This window comes from Bison bison, unplaced genomic scaffold (assembly GCF_000754665.1).
Source record: "Bison bison bison isolate TAMUID 2011002044 unplaced genomic scaffold, Bison_UMD1.0 scf7180017864033, whole genome shotgun sequence".
NCBI lineage: Eukaryota > Metazoa > Chordata > Mammalia > Artiodactyla > Bovidae > Bison > Bison bison.
The window spans coordinates 15,101-33,226 of NW_011494605.1; the positions used below are offsets into that span (position 1 = coordinate 15,101).

At 47.6% G+C, this 18,126-nt stretch overlaps 1 protein-coding gene and 1 pseudogene across 2 annotated transcripts; both read right to left on the reverse strand.

Annotated features, from left to right (window-relative positions):
- Positions 1-207: 207 nt before the first annotated feature.
- Positions 208-1,320, reverse strand: LOC104984625 (annotated as a pseudogene).
- A 690-nt stretch (positions 1,321-2,010) lies between these two features.
- Positions 2,011-17,096, reverse strand: LOC104984604 (taurochenodeoxycholic 6 alpha-hydroxylase-like). 2 transcript variants are annotated; one of them, XM_010834420.1, is made up of 13 exons: positions 16,869-17,096; positions 13,269-13,410; positions 12,642-12,686; positions 12,061-12,188; positions 11,006-11,130; positions 10,483-10,637; positions 9,932-10,038; positions 9,657-9,847; positions 9,427-9,560; positions 5,971-6,035; positions 5,770-5,846; positions 3,070-3,242; positions 2,011-2,225 (listed from the first exon to the last, which is right to left on the reverse strand). In XM_010834420.1, exons 1-13 carry the CDS (start codon positions 17,061-17,063, stop codon positions 2,215-2,217), a joined length of 1,548 nt encoding a protein of 515 aa, XP_010832722.1. In that variant the 5' UTR covers positions 17,064-17,096; the 3' UTR covers positions 2,011-2,214. The 2 variants fall into 2 exon arrangements, with proteins under 2 accessions (XP_010832722.1, XP_010832721.1); XM_010834419.1 differs by lacking the exon at positions 2,011-2,225 and having other exon boundaries at positions 2,624-3,242; positions 16,869-17,063.
- Positions 17,097-18,126: the final 1,030 nt, after the last annotated feature.

Below are 18,126 nucleotides of genomic sequence, written 5' to 3' on the forward strand. Positions count from 1 at the left end.
GCCACACAGAAGAAAAAGTTCCCATCTCCCCATGCTCTGAGAGTGACTAGACTGACCCTTTCGGTGCCACTTCACTCCAGGGGACTCGTCAAACTTCCTGCCTAGGACACACCCAGCTAACTCTACTGCTCCATTCCTGGTCAAACACAGTGTCTACCTGGCCACTTTTTTTTTTTTTTTCCATCCAACAAGAAGCATTAACTTTATTAATGTTAGAAACAGTACAAACTTCAAAGTCAGCTGCAGTTACTCTTTTGAAGCACCAAAAAAGGTCCTTTTTTCAGATAGGTATTGTTAATGCCGTAATAGCACTTACAATATCATTACTGTTGTTCTTCAGGGCTCAGACTGCCTTTGTTCTTGACACATTTGCTTGTGACGTGACCAATTCTAGCCCCTTAACTTCCACACCTGTTTCATCAACCTCTTCCTCTTCACTCTCCTCTTGTACAGTTGGAATCTGTGTTTTCCTGAATTTTGGAAACAGCTTCACTTTGAACGTTGAATTTCTCAGCAGCTGCTAATTGTGCTTGCTGAGATAAGTCCTTGATCTTGGCTTCCCTCAAAACTATCTAGGTATTTGAAGCTGGGCTCTTGTACACATCTGGTTTCTTGATGACAAAAAGGATATTCTTAGATGTCTGGATAACCACTCTAGTAACCCCTGTAACCTGGTGAAGACCTAGTTTGGACATAGCCTTCCATGCCTTCCTTTCACTCCAGCTCTGTTTTGCTTTCCTAACTGGTTCTTCATCAGTTTCAGCTGCTGCTGCCAGCTGGGCTTGTGTGGTTGCTTGCACAGAATCCTGTTCCTCAAGTTCTGGTTTCTGTTCTAGACCTTGTCTCAGCCTGCGACTGTGGCAACTCCTGCTCTAGGGCAGGGATTTTTCTGCGGCTTAACCGGGTGTTTTGTAGGGGGAGTGCAGAACTAAGATGGCCATAGAAAGAGAGCAAGTGAGAGTGTGACCCATCTGTTGCAGAAGAAAGCCTTCCCCTGGTCACTTCTAGAAGCAGAATGAACTAGCCTGGTGACCTAGGAACCTGGAGATGGGGAGAGGATTACTGGTCTGAAGGTCCTGGCCACAGGCACTGGCTGGGGAGAGGTCCCATTAGGAGGCACATGGCAACAGCACAGCACAGCGCTGCTGGGAGGTCTCCTCTGGCACCAGGACACTGGTCTAGGAAGGGCAGGGGTGGAAGGGAGGAGGACCTTTGTGCAGAACCAGAAGAGAGCAGGGCTGGGTGCAGAGAGGCTGGAGGAGGAGTGCAAAGGGTCTGGTTCTGGTCAGTGCCCAGGGTCAGGAGGACAGGCCCCAACATGGTCTCCAGGAATGGCAGGGTTGAAGAAGCCTGTCCTCACTCAGAGTGGCCAGGCTGCATGCCAGGGACTCCAAGGTGCTATCCTGTGGGGGAGGTGCCACCAGCTGTCCTGGATTTGGGTCTGACACCTGTTACCAGTAGCCAAGCCTTGTGCCCAGTTGGCTCCTCCTATACCCTCCAGCACAGCTGCCCACTCTAGGCTTCTGAGGAGCCTGAGGCCATGCCTGAGAGGAAGGGCTGCCAAGGGACTGGAGAGAAGGCCAGCCTGGACTCTGCTCAAATCTCATTTGGGGTGAAGAAGCCCCTTGTGTCTGGCCAAGTCTGTAATGTCTTCCCTGCTAGCACAGGGTGGGTGCTGGCTGGGCCCCTCTACAGATGGGGTGAGGAAGCCACCACGGAAGAGCAGGAGGCTCCTTCCCTGACAGGTGCTGGTGTGAGCATCTTCCCTCTGAGCCTTTGGAGACAAGCCCTTTCTCCTGACTCAGCTGTCATGGGAGCTTCAGGTGCCAGGCAGCATGTGGGGCATGAGGGACCTCAGAGTGTGAGGCTGCAGTGGGGCCAGACACACTTTCCCTGCTGGGGTTCCAGCCCCACAGAGCAGGTGTCATCTCCCCTCCTCCTCTCTACTGTCTTCCCTCCACTTCTTTCTCTTTTGTTTCATCCAGATCCTTTCAGAGAAGACAAGTACACTCCATATGACATGCGAACTTTATTAAGGGAGAGCAAGAGAGGGGAAGCCACATGACTGACACATGGGTAGGCATTGGAGAGAGCCGGAGACAGGCTGATGGTGGTCACACAAGACTTAACATGTCCAGCAATGGCTGCCCAGGTGTCCTCATCCTAATCACCAGACAGGAGAACAAGTCTGTCTTATCTGAGTTGTTCATCTAATCACAAAAGTCCTGGTGAAAGAGAAAGTGATGTGAAGACAGAAGCAGAGGGACGTTTGAGATGCTGCTCAATTCACATAGGGAGGAGGGCCCAGGAGCCAAGGAATGCAAGGATTGCAGAGCTAGATGCAGAACAGGCAAAGAGTGGGACCCGGTCCTAGATCTTTGGAGGTGGAGCCCACCAACATCTTCCTTTTCCCAGGGAAACCCACTTCAGATTTCTCACTCCAGAGTCTTCAGAGAATAACTTTGTATTTTTCTAAGTCTCTAAGATATTCTGCCCTGTGCTTAGTCAAGTCCAACTCTTTGCCATCCTGTGAACTGCAATCCACCAGGCTCCTCTGTTCATGGGATTTCCCAGGCAAGAATACTGGAGTGGGTTGCCATTTCCTTCTCCAAGGGATCTTCCTGACCCAGATATTGAATTTCTCTCTGGTGGCTCCTGCATACCAAGTGGGTTTTTTATCCCATAAGCCATCAGAGAAGCCCCAAGTCCCTAAGCCAATGGCAAATTATTTTAGAAGCAAATATACGTGAATTCAGGGTCAGATAGGCAGGCAGAAGGGGAGAAACAGAGGAGACAACAGACAGACTGGAGGGTATCGGGTGATCAGGATTCCAGTGGACAGTGAGAGATACAGGGGGTCAGAGACAGATGGAGAGACAGCAGATAGAGAGCCTGGAGAAAGGTGAGAGGAGAAGGGCAGAAAGTCAGCTGCTGGGCAGGAGGCAGGAGATAAGGCAAGCTGGTAGGGGGTAGACAGAAGCAGGAAATGGGCAAAGGGGCAAGGACAGGGAGAGTGACAGCAAGACAGGATGGCGGGCAGGGGCCCTCAGAGCTTGTCCTTGTCTCCACCTGGATCAGACAGTTTCCTGAGCTGCAAGTGGATCCCATTTTTGGATCTCAGCACCATGATTGGAGTGGGCACAGGGACCCTGGAGGGATCTGGTGACAGCTCAAAGCGAAGCAAGGTCAGGGCCACGGCCACCTTCAACTCATTCATGGCAAACTGCTTCCCGATGCAGTTCCTGGGTTGGGAGATAAAAAGGAAGAGAGCAGAGGTTTCTAACCCCTGCTGATCACAGGGATTCAGGGCTGCCCTCCACATGGCCCAGCCCTGATCCCTTCCTTACTCATTGCATTGAACTTGACAGCCAAGCCTTGGGCCAAACTCTTCCCCTGACCTATGACAAAGCCCACCTCTCCAAGGACTATCTCCTACCTTCTACTTCTGCTCTCAGCAGGAAAACCTGGGGAGCGTCAGTGCTCTAAGCTACAGAGTCAAGTCAACTGGATCCAGACTGTGAACTAGTATTCACTCATCCACTGGCAATTCCCTGTTTCAGGTCAGCCCAGGGCACTGTAGGGGCAGGGTGGACAGCCTCTCAGGACCTTACCACCTATGGTAGACAAACAGGCTGCCCAGTTCCCAGAGATGACAAGACAGGGTTGTGTAAGGAGTCAGAATGGCAACAGGGAGGCTTCCTGGTGGGACATGGGTTAACAACCCTAACCAGCTGACCATTTGCCTCTGAATTAATGGTCTGGCTTCCTGTCCCCCTCAGCCCCTTAGTCAATCTACCTTTGGAATGCTCCATTCTAATCCAGAAATGACCTTCCTAACCATCCCTTGGGCTCCTCATCTGGCCTTTTCAGCCTCCATTCCTCCCCTCCCTCTAAAGCCCCAGTAGCTCCAGGCCTGCTATCTTCCACATCACAGGGAGCACACGCCCCAGTGCCTCAGCGGCATCACAGCCCTCTCTGGATTCTTCCTCACTCACCTGGGATCTGTCCAGCTCCTCTTTCTGACTCAGCAACTGTTGAGGTCCCCTCACCTCCTCACCTCTGCCATCCTCATGCTCAAGGCTCCATCCAGTGACCACCACCCTCACCCCCTCTGCTGGCTGCACCTCTTCCCACTCTGGACCCTGAAGGTACCATGGGTGTAACTCAAGGACACAGCACATCCAGTGCCCAGCACAGTGCCGGATCATGGATCCTCCACAGTCTTTTCAAGGAATGAATGAGTGAAAGAGTGGATGTGTGAATGATGTCTGTCTTGAGGAGACATGTTGTTGACAGTGAGCCCTGGGGGAGGACAGCGTTATCATCCCTGTGTTCCCATCTCCTAGCACAGGTCTTGGCACATGGACACGCTTAATACATACTTTCACATTTGAACAATATTAATTGAATTGAAAACAACTCAAGTGGACTGAGAGTATAACAAATATTCATTCTGACCTAAAATCAAGCTGCCTAGTTTCCCCTTTCCTCTAGTGGCAGCTGCATGATGTGCAGCCATGTCTACAAGGAAGGACTGGACCCTGGTGTAAACCAAATTCTAGAAGCAATTCAGGAAGACAATTTGCTTCAAAGCTGTTCTGTGAATGTTGATTCACAGTTGAAAATTTCCTAGAACTGTAGAGTCAGAAAAAACTTGTTTCTACTAAGTTACAAAGCCACTGAAGTTACTATTTTAGGGGAGGTTCTGTAGCCCACGGACTGAGGAACCTGGTAGGCTGCAGACCATGGGGTCGCGAAGAGTCGGACACGACTGAGTGACTTCCATTTCACTTTCATGCATTGGAGAAGGCAGTGGCAACTCACTCCAGTGTTCTTGCCTGGAGAATCCCAGGGACAGCGGAGCCTGGTGGGCTGCCGTCCATGGGGTCGCACAGAGTCGGACACGACTGAAGTGACTTAGCAGCAGCAGCAGCTGTAGCCTTTAAGATCTTCAGTCATTTAGGAATGTATCATCCAGGTTAATAGCTATTTCAAAGGTGCTTTATACTTTACATGCAAGGGACTTTACAAATGCTTGTCAAATAAAAAATAGTTTTCTCCCCAAAGCTGACTTGATTGTCCTCCACTTTACTCTTTATCTTGCTAACATTAGACTCTGTAGACTCTGAGACTATGATATATAACTTCTGCTATTATATAAAGAATTTTGGCAACAGGAAAATATGTCATGGTTATATTAATATGAAGCCAAAATTATGTCAGATGTACTGTAGAACTAGAGAACACACTCATGACTGTGAAACTTATTCAAACAACAACTGACTAATCACAGACATGACTCAAAGCCTCAGGACATGGAAGGCAACCGATATTCCAAACCCATGCAAACACAATAGATACAGTGAGAGGTGGACTGGTGGATTAAGTAGAAAGGCAGTAGGCTGGCTAGCAATGTGGGAACAGAAGAAACCGTCTTTTAAGGTGACTGAAATTGTCCAAACCAAACATGTGTAGCTTAACTTTCAAGAAGACTTCTAATGTTAAGATGTCATACTCCTAAAGTGAGGAAAACCCTGGATACTTTGGATCAGTCACTGACATGGAAATGATGTCCATCCTTGTGGACATCAGGAGGTCAACGTCATTGTGGTGGGCCCTAAAGACCTTCTTGTACATGGAGACCCATGCCTCCTTCTCACCACATCAGCACACAAGGACAGAACTGCATGCACCACATACTAATGTAGACAGTCACACATATCAGGGAGCAACCAGTGACACCTGCTTCCCCCAGTACAGAGGCCTCACCTGGATCCTCCTGAGAAGGGCAGGAAGGCATAGCTGTGTTGAGTAGAACCTGGTGAGAACCGGGTTGGGTCAAACACCTGCAGAGAGAACAATGGGGCTAGGACAGTGATGGTCAAACTCCTCACATCAATCCACAGAGCAGGAGCAGCAGCGGCTGGTGTGGAGCGAGCATCCCATCCCCTCCTCACACCATCAACTTGCCTCCGGATTCGGCCACACGTTTGGGTTGTGATGAAGTCCATAAAAGGAGAGGGAGACTAAGATTCCTGTGGGGCAGAGGAGAGAGAGAAGCCTGATGGTCCCCATGAAGCAGGGGGAGTATGTCTTCACAAAAGTCCTGGGAACCACCATGGGAGCACCCTCCATCACTCTGAATGAAATGATGTTCTTGCAAGACAGGTGGGCTGGGCATGAAAAAGCACATGAGCTCCATTAGGAGTAGGTGACCAGGAAATAGGACTGAGAAGTAAAAGAATTGGAGGCTTACATTTAGGAGCAACTCAGGTGACAACTCACATTTATCAAGTGCCATCATGACCCTGGGGAATGTGCAATAACTCATTTAATCCTCACACAGCCCTCAAGGAAGGCAGTTCTATCCCCATGAACCGATGAAGCACCTGAGCCTCAGAAAGATTAAGGGATTTGTCTATGATCACACAGCTAAGATGGGGAAGGGCTGGGATTCAGACCCACTGTGAGGTGAATCAGTGGGTGGCCTCCAGCTATGGCAGGGCTCTCAGACTTCATCATCAGCTGCTCTCTGCCACCCACCAGAGAAATCCTCAGAGACTGGACTCCGACCCATGACAGTGGAGTCCCTAAGCTCCCTCCTTTACTTGGATCCATGTGGAAGAAGCATGCTTCCCCCTGCTTCTGTCTGCTTTTCTCTTAAGTCTTCAGGTTTCAAGGAATTAGAGTTTTAGTTTCCATTATAAGACCACATTCAAGGGTTAACATTTGTTTATTGAGCTTTTGTTGCATTCAAGTTCCGTGTCAATCATGTTTTTAATTGGATGTTACTAGCTGTACAATGTTGTGTGTGTACATTGAGAGAGAGAGAGAGAGAGATGGAAATAGCAACCCACTCATTGTTTTACTTGGATGTTACTAGGACTAGATCTGATAGACAGAGTACCTGATGAACTATGGACTGAGGTTCGTGACATTGTACAGGAGACAGGGATCAAAACCATCCCTATGGAAAAGAAATGCAAAAAAAAAAAAAAAAATGGCTGACTGAGGAGGCTTTAAAAATAGTTGTGAAAAGAAGAGAAGTGAAAAGCAAAGGAGAAAAAGAAAGATATTCCCATTTGAATGCAGAGTTCCAAAGAATAGCAAGGAGAGATAAAAAGAAAGCCTTCCTCAGTGATCAATGCAAAGAAATAGAGGAAAACAACAGAATGGGAAAGACTAGAGATCTCTTCAAGAAAATTAGAGATACCAAGGGAACATTTCATATAAAGATGGCCTCAATAAAGGACAGAGATGGTAAGGGGTATGGACATAAAAGAAGCAGAAGATATTAAGACGAGGTGGCAAGGATACACAGAGGAACTGTACAAGAAAGATCTTCACGACCCAGATAATCACGATGGTGTGAGACATTCTGGGATGTGAAGTCAAGTGGGCCTTAGGAAGCATCACGATGAACAAAGCTAGTGGAGGTGATGGAATTCCAGTTGAGCTATTTCAAATCCTGAAAGATGATGTTGTGAAAGTGCTGCACTCAATATGCCAGCAAATTTGGAAAACTCAGCAGTTTTCTGAGGACTGGAAAAGGTCAGTTTTCATTCCAATCCCAAAGAAAGGCAATGCCAAAGAATGCTCAAACTACCACACAATTGCACTCATCTCACACGCTAGTAAAGTAATGCTCAAAATTCTCCAAGCCAGGCTTCAGCAATACGTGAACTGTGAACTTCCGGATGTTCCAGATGGTTTTAGAAAAGGCAGAGGAACCAGAGATCAAATTGCCAACATCTGCTGGATCATCGAAAAAGCAAGAGAGTTCCAGAAAAATATTTATTTCTGCTTTATTGACTGTGCCAAAGCCTTTGACTGTGTGGATCACAATAAATTGTGGAAAATTCTGAAAGAGATAGGAAGACCAGACCACCTGACCTGCCTCTTGAGAAACCTGTATGCAGGTCAGGAAGCAACAGTTAGAACTGGACATGGAACAACAGACTGGTTCCAAATAGGAAAAGGAGTACGTCAAGGCTGTATATTGTCACCCTGCTTATTTAACTTCTATGCAGATTACATCATGAGAAACGCTGGGCTGGAAGAAGCACAAGCTGGAATCAAGATTGCCAGGAGAAATATCAATAACCTCAGATATGCAGATGACACCCTTACGGCAGAAAACAAAGAGGAACTGAAGAGCTTCGTGATGAAAGTGAAAGAGGAGAGTGAAAAAGTGGCTTAAAACTCAACATTCAGAAAAATAAGATCATGGGATCTGGCCCGATCACTTCATGGCAAATAGATGGGGAAACAATAGAAACAGTGACAGACTTTATTTTCTTGGACTCCAAAATCACTGCAGATGGTGATTGCAGTGATGAAATTAAAAGACGCTTGCTCTTTGGAAGAAAAGCTAATACCAACCAAGACAGCATATTAAAAAGCCAAGAAATCACTTTGAGATGAAGGTCCATATAGTCAAAGCTATGGTTTTTCCGGTAGTCATCTATGGATGTGAAGGTTGGACCATAAGGAAAGCTGAGCACCGAAGAATTGATGCTTTTGAACTGTGGTGTTGGAGAAGAGTCTTGAGAGTCCCTTGGACTGCAAGGAGATCCAACCAGTCCGTTCTAAAGGAAATCAGTCCTGAATATTCATTGGAAGGACTGATGCTGAAGCTGAAGCTGAAGCTCCAGTACTTTGGCCACCTCATGCAAAGATCTGATTCATTGGAAAAGACCCTTTTGCTGGGAAAGACAGACAGCTGGAGGAAAAGGGGATGAAGTTTGGATGGCATCACCGACTCGATGGACATGAGTTTAAGTAATCTCTTGGAGTTGGTGATGGACAGGGAAGCCTGGCGTATTGCAGTCCATGGGGTTGCAAACAGTCAGACACGACTGAGTGACTGAACCGAACTGATGTCTACATCTCCATTCCTTCTCTGCAAATGGTTCATCAGTACTATTTTTCTGGATTCTATATATATGTGTTAATATATGATATTTGTTTTTCTGTTTCTGAGTTATTTCACTCTGTATAACAGGCTGCAGGTTCATCCACCTCACTGCAACAGACTCAGTTTCATACTGTTTTATGACAGTAATATTCCCTTGAGTTTATGGACCACATCTTCATAATCCATTCATTTGTTGATGGACATATAGTTTGCTTCCATGTCCTGGCTATTGTAAATAATGCTGCAATGAACACTGTGGTACACGTTCTTTTTTATTTCCAGGGTCTCAGGTTAAATTCCCAGTAGTGGGATTGTTGTATATATGGTAGTATTATTCCTAGGTTTTTAAAGGAAAACATTTTTCAAAACTCATTCAAACTAGTGGGTAAGTATTAACTTCTGGCAGAAAAAAATCAGAGCATACTGCAACTGGGAAAGCATATGTGGATTTCTGGTCTACCACGTGGTCCTACAGAGTGCTTAGGTGAGTGGTGAGGTGAAGTTCATACCTGCAGGTAAGGAGCGTCCATCAGGGAAGGTGATGGGCTTGCTCAGCTCTCTGCCAATGAATGGTACTGGTGGATAAAGTCTCATTGCCTCCTTGATGCACATGGTCGTGTAGCGCATCTGGTCCAGGTGATCCCTGCAAGGAAGCCCATCTGAGAGCAGGCAGGACAGGACAAGCAGGGATTCTCTCTAGCTAGGTGGGACAGGGCTCTTCCATCTCCTGGATGCTCACCAGGTGATGGAGGCGCCATCCCCCAGGAGGCTCTGGATCTCTTCCCGACACCTCTGCTGATGCTCAGGATGGGAGGCTAGAGCATAGAGGATCCAGGAGATGCCACTGGCTGTGGTGTCATGACCCTCGAACATGAACGTGTCCACTTCAGCACGGAGGTCCTCGTCAGACAAGCTGCTCCCATTCTCCATCTGTGGAGGCAGGGCCAGAGTGCAGGGTCTGCCCTTCCTGTGTGCTTCTGCCCAAAAGCTCAGGCTTCTCTTGGCTACACTTACTCTGGCAAGGAGGAGGATGTCCAGGAAGTCCAAGTGCCTCCTGCTCCTCACCTTCTCCAGCTCTCCCTCCTTCTGCAGGTGAGCCTTCCTCTCCTTGATCACTGCATCTGTCCCAGAAAAGAGGTTCCCAGCCAGAGCTGAGGACTCTGGGGGCCCATATGCAGCCCCACCATAGCCCCATCTGCCCCTCAGGCCCAGTCTGGGTGCCAGGTGGATGAGGTGGGTGGCACTGGGTGAGCATGTCAGGACTGAGAGCTCCAGCGACATCTACTCCAGGCAGCAATCCCTAAAGTAACACAGCCCATGAAGGCTCTGCCTGAATGCTGCTGGGAAGGGAGGTCTCACTCAGTCATCACCAACCTGGTGACTCCTGTAACTCCCTACACAACACCTGAAACCCCGACCTCTGGGTTCCCAGTCCCTACAGCAGGTGGGCGTGTGCCAGCTCCTGAAGAGGAAACAGGAGTCTGGCCTCTGCCTGAAGAATCAAGGCCAGGCCCTCCCATATGTGCCTGATGAAGGTGGGGGAGCAGCCCAGGAGGGAGGGGAACCTGTGTGTTGATGGGTGAGCTGGCAGGCCCGGTGGTTCCAGCGGCCTTCAGGAGTCAGCCTGTAGATGAGGTCGTTCTGGTGGAAAGCATTCCGGAGTCGGGAAACAATCAGATGACTGAGGTCCCTGATGGCCTGGATGTAGGACTGGGAGCTCCTGAAGGGAGAGGATGCAGAAGAGGCTGGAGTTGAGGGAGGCGCTGACTTAGAGAGGGACTGGGGCTCTGGGTCAAGGATTCCTCATCAGTGGGGACAGGGAGCACTGAGGTATTGCCATTTCTGTCTTAGCCCGAGGAGCCCCTCAGTATTTACAAGTGGCCTGAGGATCCAGGCTTCTCCTTGTGTAGGAAACTGGAACTAGTGATTGAGTCAAGAATAGTCTGGGTAGAATTTGACTTTGGTCCATGTCTCTCGCAGAACTTACTTTTTGTGCTGAGAAGCATTAACACTGCCCTTATTGCCTCTCAGGTAAGTCATTCCCAGCTGGTGAGAAAAGGACCCTGCCGTTGAAGAGCTGTCACTGACCTGTCCATCTGGACGCTGCCCTGGTGGCTGAAGGCGCACTTCATGATGGTGTCCAGGGTCATCAAGGAGACATGTCCAAAGATCTCCAGATGTGAGTCCTGGCTGACAAGCTCTTCCCACTTGTCCTGTGGAGGTATGGGGATTGACCCTACTCTGCTTCCCCAGAAGGCCTGGCTTTCTCTCTGTCTCTACATCTTCAGATGAAATTTCCTAATTTTCTAAGCAGACTTGTTTTAGCAACTTAGGGCTGTAACACACATGTATAATGTAATGACTATTTCTTTGAACTGTTACTATATAATAGTTGTATTCTCTTCTAATATCCTAATTAATTATGAATTTTAGGAATAATTTATGATATTAACCAGCTTGTGGCTGAGCAGAAAGCATAGTCAGGGGAGAATATTTTGTGTCCTGTGGTCAGATCTGGAAAAGTGTTATCAACACTACAAAGCAAATATTTCAAGGCAAGGAAAAGCTAAAGTGACTCTAATGGGGCTCTTAGAAGGGGTATGAACTACTCAATTCCTTTCATTCATTTAATGTTACCTAAGACCAGGTGATGCCCAGTCCAGATCAGAGATGATGTTTGTGAAGACCCAGCTCTGTGAGTGTAGACCTGGACTCATTTCCTCCCATGAGTGGCTCAGTGATGTGCAGAAGCCATGGAACCCAGGCCAGAGCCCACCTGTGTGACATCCTGGGATGTCCACTCTGCCACCGAAGCTGCCATTGCCCAGGCCAGCCAGGGCCAATTTGCACTGACCTCCTTGATCTACCCCCCTGTGTTCAAACATGGAGATGGGAGAAGAGTGGACCCTGAATACACCATGACCCTGATTTCTCTTGGTGAGAAGAAAAGTATGCATCCAAGCTGGTGCCTAGATGTTCCTCTGTTCCACCTAGCTTTAATGAACACTGTCTCATACTAAGTTGAGAATGCATCATTCTGTGGGGCTCTATTCAATGGATGTCTGAGGGACATAAATGTCTGATAGTGGACTATGTCAGCTGTCCTGGATTCTAGTGCATATGGTGACAAGGGATGGACTCACCAGCATCACTCGGACAGAGTCGGCCATGATTCCCACGTAGGCCTTCAGGATGTCATAGCGGAAGGCTGGGGTCAGCATCCGCCGGTGCTGGAACCACTTCTGCCCCTCCAATAGCAGCAAACCTGTCCCTGAACCATGGATGGGTGTGTATGGGCATTGGGGAGAGTGGGGCCAACTTGGGAGGAACCAAGGGTGTCAGGAGAAGGCTCATCATGGGCAGGGGTGGGAAAAGCCAGTACATTTCAGGGATGTGAATTTACAGTATGTCTGTCCATAGGATGTGATTACGAGAGCAGTGAGATTGAGGTTGAAAAAGAGTAGGTGGACAGGTGATCAAAGGACTTACCGAAAAGTTAGACTGGGAACATTAGTAAAGACTGAGAAGTTATGAAGAAGAAGCTTAGGTAAAAGGAGGGCTACAGCACCATTATAAAGGCTGAGGGTTTTATTAGCAGAAGAGAAATGAGGTTTGATTCAGAGATGAGGGTGCCTGGCACCTGTTGTTCTCCATTTACGCAAAGAGACTGCTCTTGTTTAACCTAAATGGTGGGTGGTCTGCAGTTGTATTTAAATGTACTTACCAATCCAGGGAGCCAAGTATTTGTAGGTTCTATGAGGCTTTGGGTCTGAAAGGTATAGAAGGAATGTGGATGGCAACAGACTTGGCAAGGAGCCTCCAGAGCAGCTGAGGTCTAGACCATAGACTCCCTTCCTTTCTTGGTTCTTATCAGATGACAATCTTTCTGAAGCCACAGCACTCTTGCTTCCCATCCCTGACTCTTTCTGTCCTGATAGTCATTGTGGTCCCAGGAAGGGAGGCTTGGTGCTCCAGAGCAGAACACCCACAGGACTAAGATGGTGAATTGCCCTGAAACATAAACTCAGTTCACTGCCAGAGAATAAGAAAGAACCTGTGGTTTTTCTACAGCGTGTGGTCATCTGGCCATCTCATGACCCAGAAGAGGCAACAATGAGAGGTGCCCAACCTGTATCAGTGTGGACAGGGAATCATCTTCCAGTTCTGGGATCATCTCAATTCGTTTGTAAAAAGTAAGACAAAAGAGAAATCCTAGTCTTGCTTTTGGTTGGGAGGGTGTTTGGAGGAGCTCAGGCCTTGATGTCTGAAGTGTCAGTCTCTTCCGGAATTTCACATCCAGGGACATGTACTCAAATGAAAGATTGTCTCCAGCTGAGGGTTTCCTTCTTACCTGATCTCCCCAGGAACACCTTCATGTAGTCAGGGTCGTAGACCAATACTAAGGCCTTTGTGCCCCACAGCCAGCGAACACAGGCCTTTGGGTATTTCTCTACCCTTTCCAGTAGCGGTGGCAGCTCACTCTCCTTTTGGAACTGTCATCAAGGGAAAGACAAGTCAATAATGCCTTTCTTTTAGTTCTGGAGCTGATGTCAGGGTGAAGGTCTGGAAGGGTACCAGATTATCATTCTGGATCCATCAGCAGAACTAAGAGTTTAGAACTATTTCTTCTGACCTGGAATCTCATCCAATCTTGCAGGCTGTCCATCACTGTCCTAAGATCGGATTCTGTCCCATGTCAGGTAGAGGTATGGGCCAACACTACAAACTGCCTACAGAAACTTACATCAAAGATAATTACTTGGTTTATGACAATTTTGGAAATCATTTGTTGCTTGAGCAACTGATGATAATTTCTATCACTTGGTAAGCAGTATTGTCATATGATTCAGTTCAGTCTAGTTCAGTTGCTCAGTCATGTCTGACTCTGTGACCCCATGAACCGCAGCATGCCAGGCCTCCCTGTCCATCCCCAACTCCCGGAGTCTACCCAAACCCATGTCCATTGAGTTGATGATGCCATCCAACCATCTTATTCTCTGTCGTCCCCTTCTCCTCCTGCCCTCAATCTTTCCTAGCATCAGGGTCTTTTCAAGTGAGTCAACTCTTTGCATCAGCTGGCCAACGTATTGGAGTTTCAGCTTCAGCATCAGTCCTTCCAATGAACACCCAGGACTGATCTCCTTTAGGATGGACTGGCTGAATCTCCTTGCAGTCCAAGGGACTCTCAAGAGTCTTCTCCAACACCACAGTTCAAAAGCATCAATTCTTCGGTGCTCAGCCTTCTTCACAGTCCAACTCTCACATCCATATATAACCACTGGAAAAACCATAGCCTTTAATAGAAGGACCTTTGTTGGCAAAGTAATGTCTCTGCTTTCTAATATGCTGTCTATGTTGGTCATAACTTTACTTCTAAGGAGTAAGCATCTTTTAATTTCATGGCTGCAGTCACCATCTGCAGTGATTTTGGAGCCCAGAAATATAAAGTCAGCCACTGTTTCCACTGTTTCCCCATCTATTTGCCATGAAGTGATGGGACCAGATGCCATATGATTAGATTTATTTAAAGAATGAACAGATTATATCTTAAGAATTAAATTTATATGTTAATTTAATTTTGCCGTACCAATCACTACACACGTTTAATATTATCCCAGCATACATGTTAATGTTTCTTAGTAAGAAAGATTGTTTGGAATGTATATGGCTAAGTGGAAAAAATTAAATACCACATTGTGTGTATATATTATTATTTTTCATACCGAGTGTGTGCACAGTTGTAGGACAGATTCTGAGTGTACACATATGAGAATGGTATTGAAATAAGATTTTGATATGTGGATTTTTCATCTCATTTTCATTGACTAACTGTCAGAAACTTTTGTACACTTACCACTACTTAGAGGAATCTTTGTAAACTCCTGATTATGGACCACCAAGGCGTTTCCTTTCTGTCTCTACCGTCTCTACTCTTGCCCTGATGAGGTGGCGATTCCACAGGATGCATTGCTCTGCCTTCAAGATGCTGCTTCCAGTGCTTCTTGCACTGGCTCCACCTGTTCATCTTCCAGGTCTTTGCCCACCTTCTTCCCTCTACCTGGTGGCCTTTTTTCTGTGCCACAGAGCAACTGCCTTTCCTCAACTTTGGAGACTCAGTTTGTTTTGTCACCTCCGGATTTCTCATCAACAATTGGTCCCAGGTGTGTTTCATGTAGTCAAACTGTCTTCACTTCAATGACGCGGTGTAACTCAGAGCAACCCTCTGCCCCTTTGGTATCTGATCTCGGCCTACATTTTTCTGCCATCAGAGTTCCCCAGCTTTGAGGCAACTTGTACTGTGGGTCACGTTCCTTCACTAAGCCTGTGTTTACTGAGCATTTACTTTGTGCCAGGCATGGATTTAAGGTACTAAATTAGGATGCGGCTCTAGATGCTCATCTGTTTGGACCCTGCAGGCTAGTGGAGGAGACTCAGATATTAAGTGGCCAAAACAGGAGTGGGTCATGAAAGTGTGATGGAGAAAAGACAAAGCCTATGGGGACGCTTTGGGGAATAGGGTCTAACTCAGAGCTGGATGTTAGAAAAGTCTTCTTCCTGCACTTGCTATTATTTGATTCATAATTTACCAAGATGATTTCAAGATAGAAAAATGAACCAGAGGCAGGCTTTCCAGAAGAAGCTCATAGCTATGATCTTGAAGAGAGAAATAGCTGAATCCAGTTACCACTGAGTTGTGAGCAGGACATCCAAGAGAAAAAGAGTTGTCCTCTCCACTCCTGGGAGACCCAGAATGAAAATGAATTGGGCCTGGGGCTTGTGAGAAAGTCATGTGAGGGATGAGATCATTCCAGGGAGAGAGCACATGGGGAGCCAAGTCCCAGAGGCTGGAATGCACAGGCAGGTGGAGAGGACCTTGAGACACCCAAGGTGCAGGAGATTAGGAAGGAGAGGGGAGAGAGGTACTGGGCCAGCCTGCATGGGGCTTGGGCTACTTCTAGTTCTTCTCTTTGTCTCCACTCTGCTCTAATCGTGCTGCAGAGAAAGAGAGGCCTGATATCTGTTCAACCTGTGATTGTCTCCTAACAATTGTTTAAGCCACAAACCCTTGGTGAGCCATTTCCACGTGGCCCCTGACTTTGCTCTGAGCTCCCCGTACCTCTAGGCAAGTGCTGCCCCTCCAAGCCTGCAAGCTGCTCTTTTCTCTCCTGCCTGTCCCTCCACACAATGGACTGACACCTCTCTGTGCAAGCTCTGGGCTGGGTGCTGAGGGTGAGGGGGATTACAGGCTCAGTTCCAAGAGCTCATAGTTCAGAGAGAGGACACCAAACAGGCAGCTCTCCTCACCTAACCCCATCCTGGGAAACCGTTCCTGCGTGACAGCAACTTGTCAGGAATTAAGCACTGTCATTACATACCAGGAAAAATCCCTCAGTCCTAAGAAACGAAGCCAGTTTTTTCTAATACCTGACATAACACGACCCAGGAAGTGAGCCTCTTTTCCTGTGACCCGCACCGTCTTGGATTCCTGTGTGTTGTCTCCACACACAGTGAACCCACAGGGCTGATCCATCAGACTGATGTCTGTGCTCCCAAGCAAGCTCGGGGCCAGGCAGGGAGCATACAATTGAGTAATGAGCAGGGAAACATCTAGAAGCCTGTTTTGTAAGGACAGTTAAAGCTGCTCTGCCTGGAGAGCAGGGAGAGTCAATAAGGAACAGCCATTGTCTTCAAAGGGCAGGGTTTCCAGGACAGCCTGAGATCTCTCTGAGGAAGGGGTGTCTGACAGACTCGAGGACACCAGCACAGGGCCTGGGAGGAGTGAGCCCCCAGGACTGGATGAGGAGCCTAGATCTAAGAGATAAGCTGTGTTACTTCGTGGGGCCATGTGCTGGTCACACAAAAAGGCTTTGTCCCATGGACTAACTGACCGTGACCATCCCTTACCCCAGCCCTCCCTGCCCTCCCACTCCCCCATCCTGCTCCATCCTACCTCTTTCTTGTGTCCATAGAACCAGTGGGAAGGAGGAGACGGGAACTGACGAAGGGCTTTGAGCAGCCACTGTCTGCGCAGGTAGAGCTGTGCCGCCTTGAGCAGAAGCAGAACCAGGCCGAGCAGGGAGACCACCTGCAGGAGCCCAGAGACCCCACCCAGGGCTCTGGTGGGACTCAGCACAGAGACACTCATGGTGCAGTGGCTTCTGGATTGTTGACTGTCCCTGACTGTGGCTGACCTTCCTGGACACCTAGCTTGGTCTGGGAGGATCTCCCCGCCCACATGGGGGAGGGTGAAGGTGAAGGCAGATCTCACACCTGGGCCTCCAGAGTTTTTTTGTGTGTTAGCATTTGGTTTTATTAAATGTAATCTCTCTTATGTTACAAAATGTAAAGAATAAAAAAGAGAAGATAGTATTTATAACTTGAAGGGGGAGTTTGGGTTGTTTTAGGATCCTGCAAACTATCAAACTATCATATGCTTATATATTTTTTGAAATAATTAGACAATTTGAAATAAAACAGAAAAGTAAATGTTTTTTGAAGTTTCCGATGGCTGAGTTCCCTCAATGTTCCCCTGAAACTATCAAACATTGTTAACTGACTATGCTCCAGTACAAAATTGGGCTGGTAGTTCAAATGGTAAAGAATCTGCCTGCAATGCAGGAGACCTAGGGTTCGATCCATGGGTAGGGAAGATTCCCTGAAGAAGGGAATGGCGACTCACTCCACTACTCTTGACTGGAGAGTTCCATGGACAGAGGAGCCTGACAGCCTATCTATAGATATCTATACATAGATGTCTAAGAGGATAGGCTGTCAGAGGAGCCTGATATCTAGACATCTATCAATGTCTATAGACATCTATCCTCTTAAAATTTTAAGTGTGTAATACAGTACTATTTTCTATCCCAAAATAAATTTGCAATTTGGGGTTGCAAACAGTTGGACACAACGAGCAACTAATACTTCCTTTTCAATATAAAATCAGTTCAGTTCAGTTCAGTCGCTCAGTCGTGGCCGACTCTTTGTGACCCCATGAATCACAGCATGCCAGGACTCCCTGTCCATCACCAACTCCCGGAGTTTACCCAAACTCATGTCCATCGAGTCAGTGATGCCATCCAGCCATCTCATCCTCTGTCGTCCCCTTCTCCTCTTGCCCACAATCCCTCCCAGAATCAGAGTCTTTTCCAATGAGTCAACTCTTCGCATGAGGTGGTCAAAGTACTGGAGTTTCAGCTTTAGCATCATTC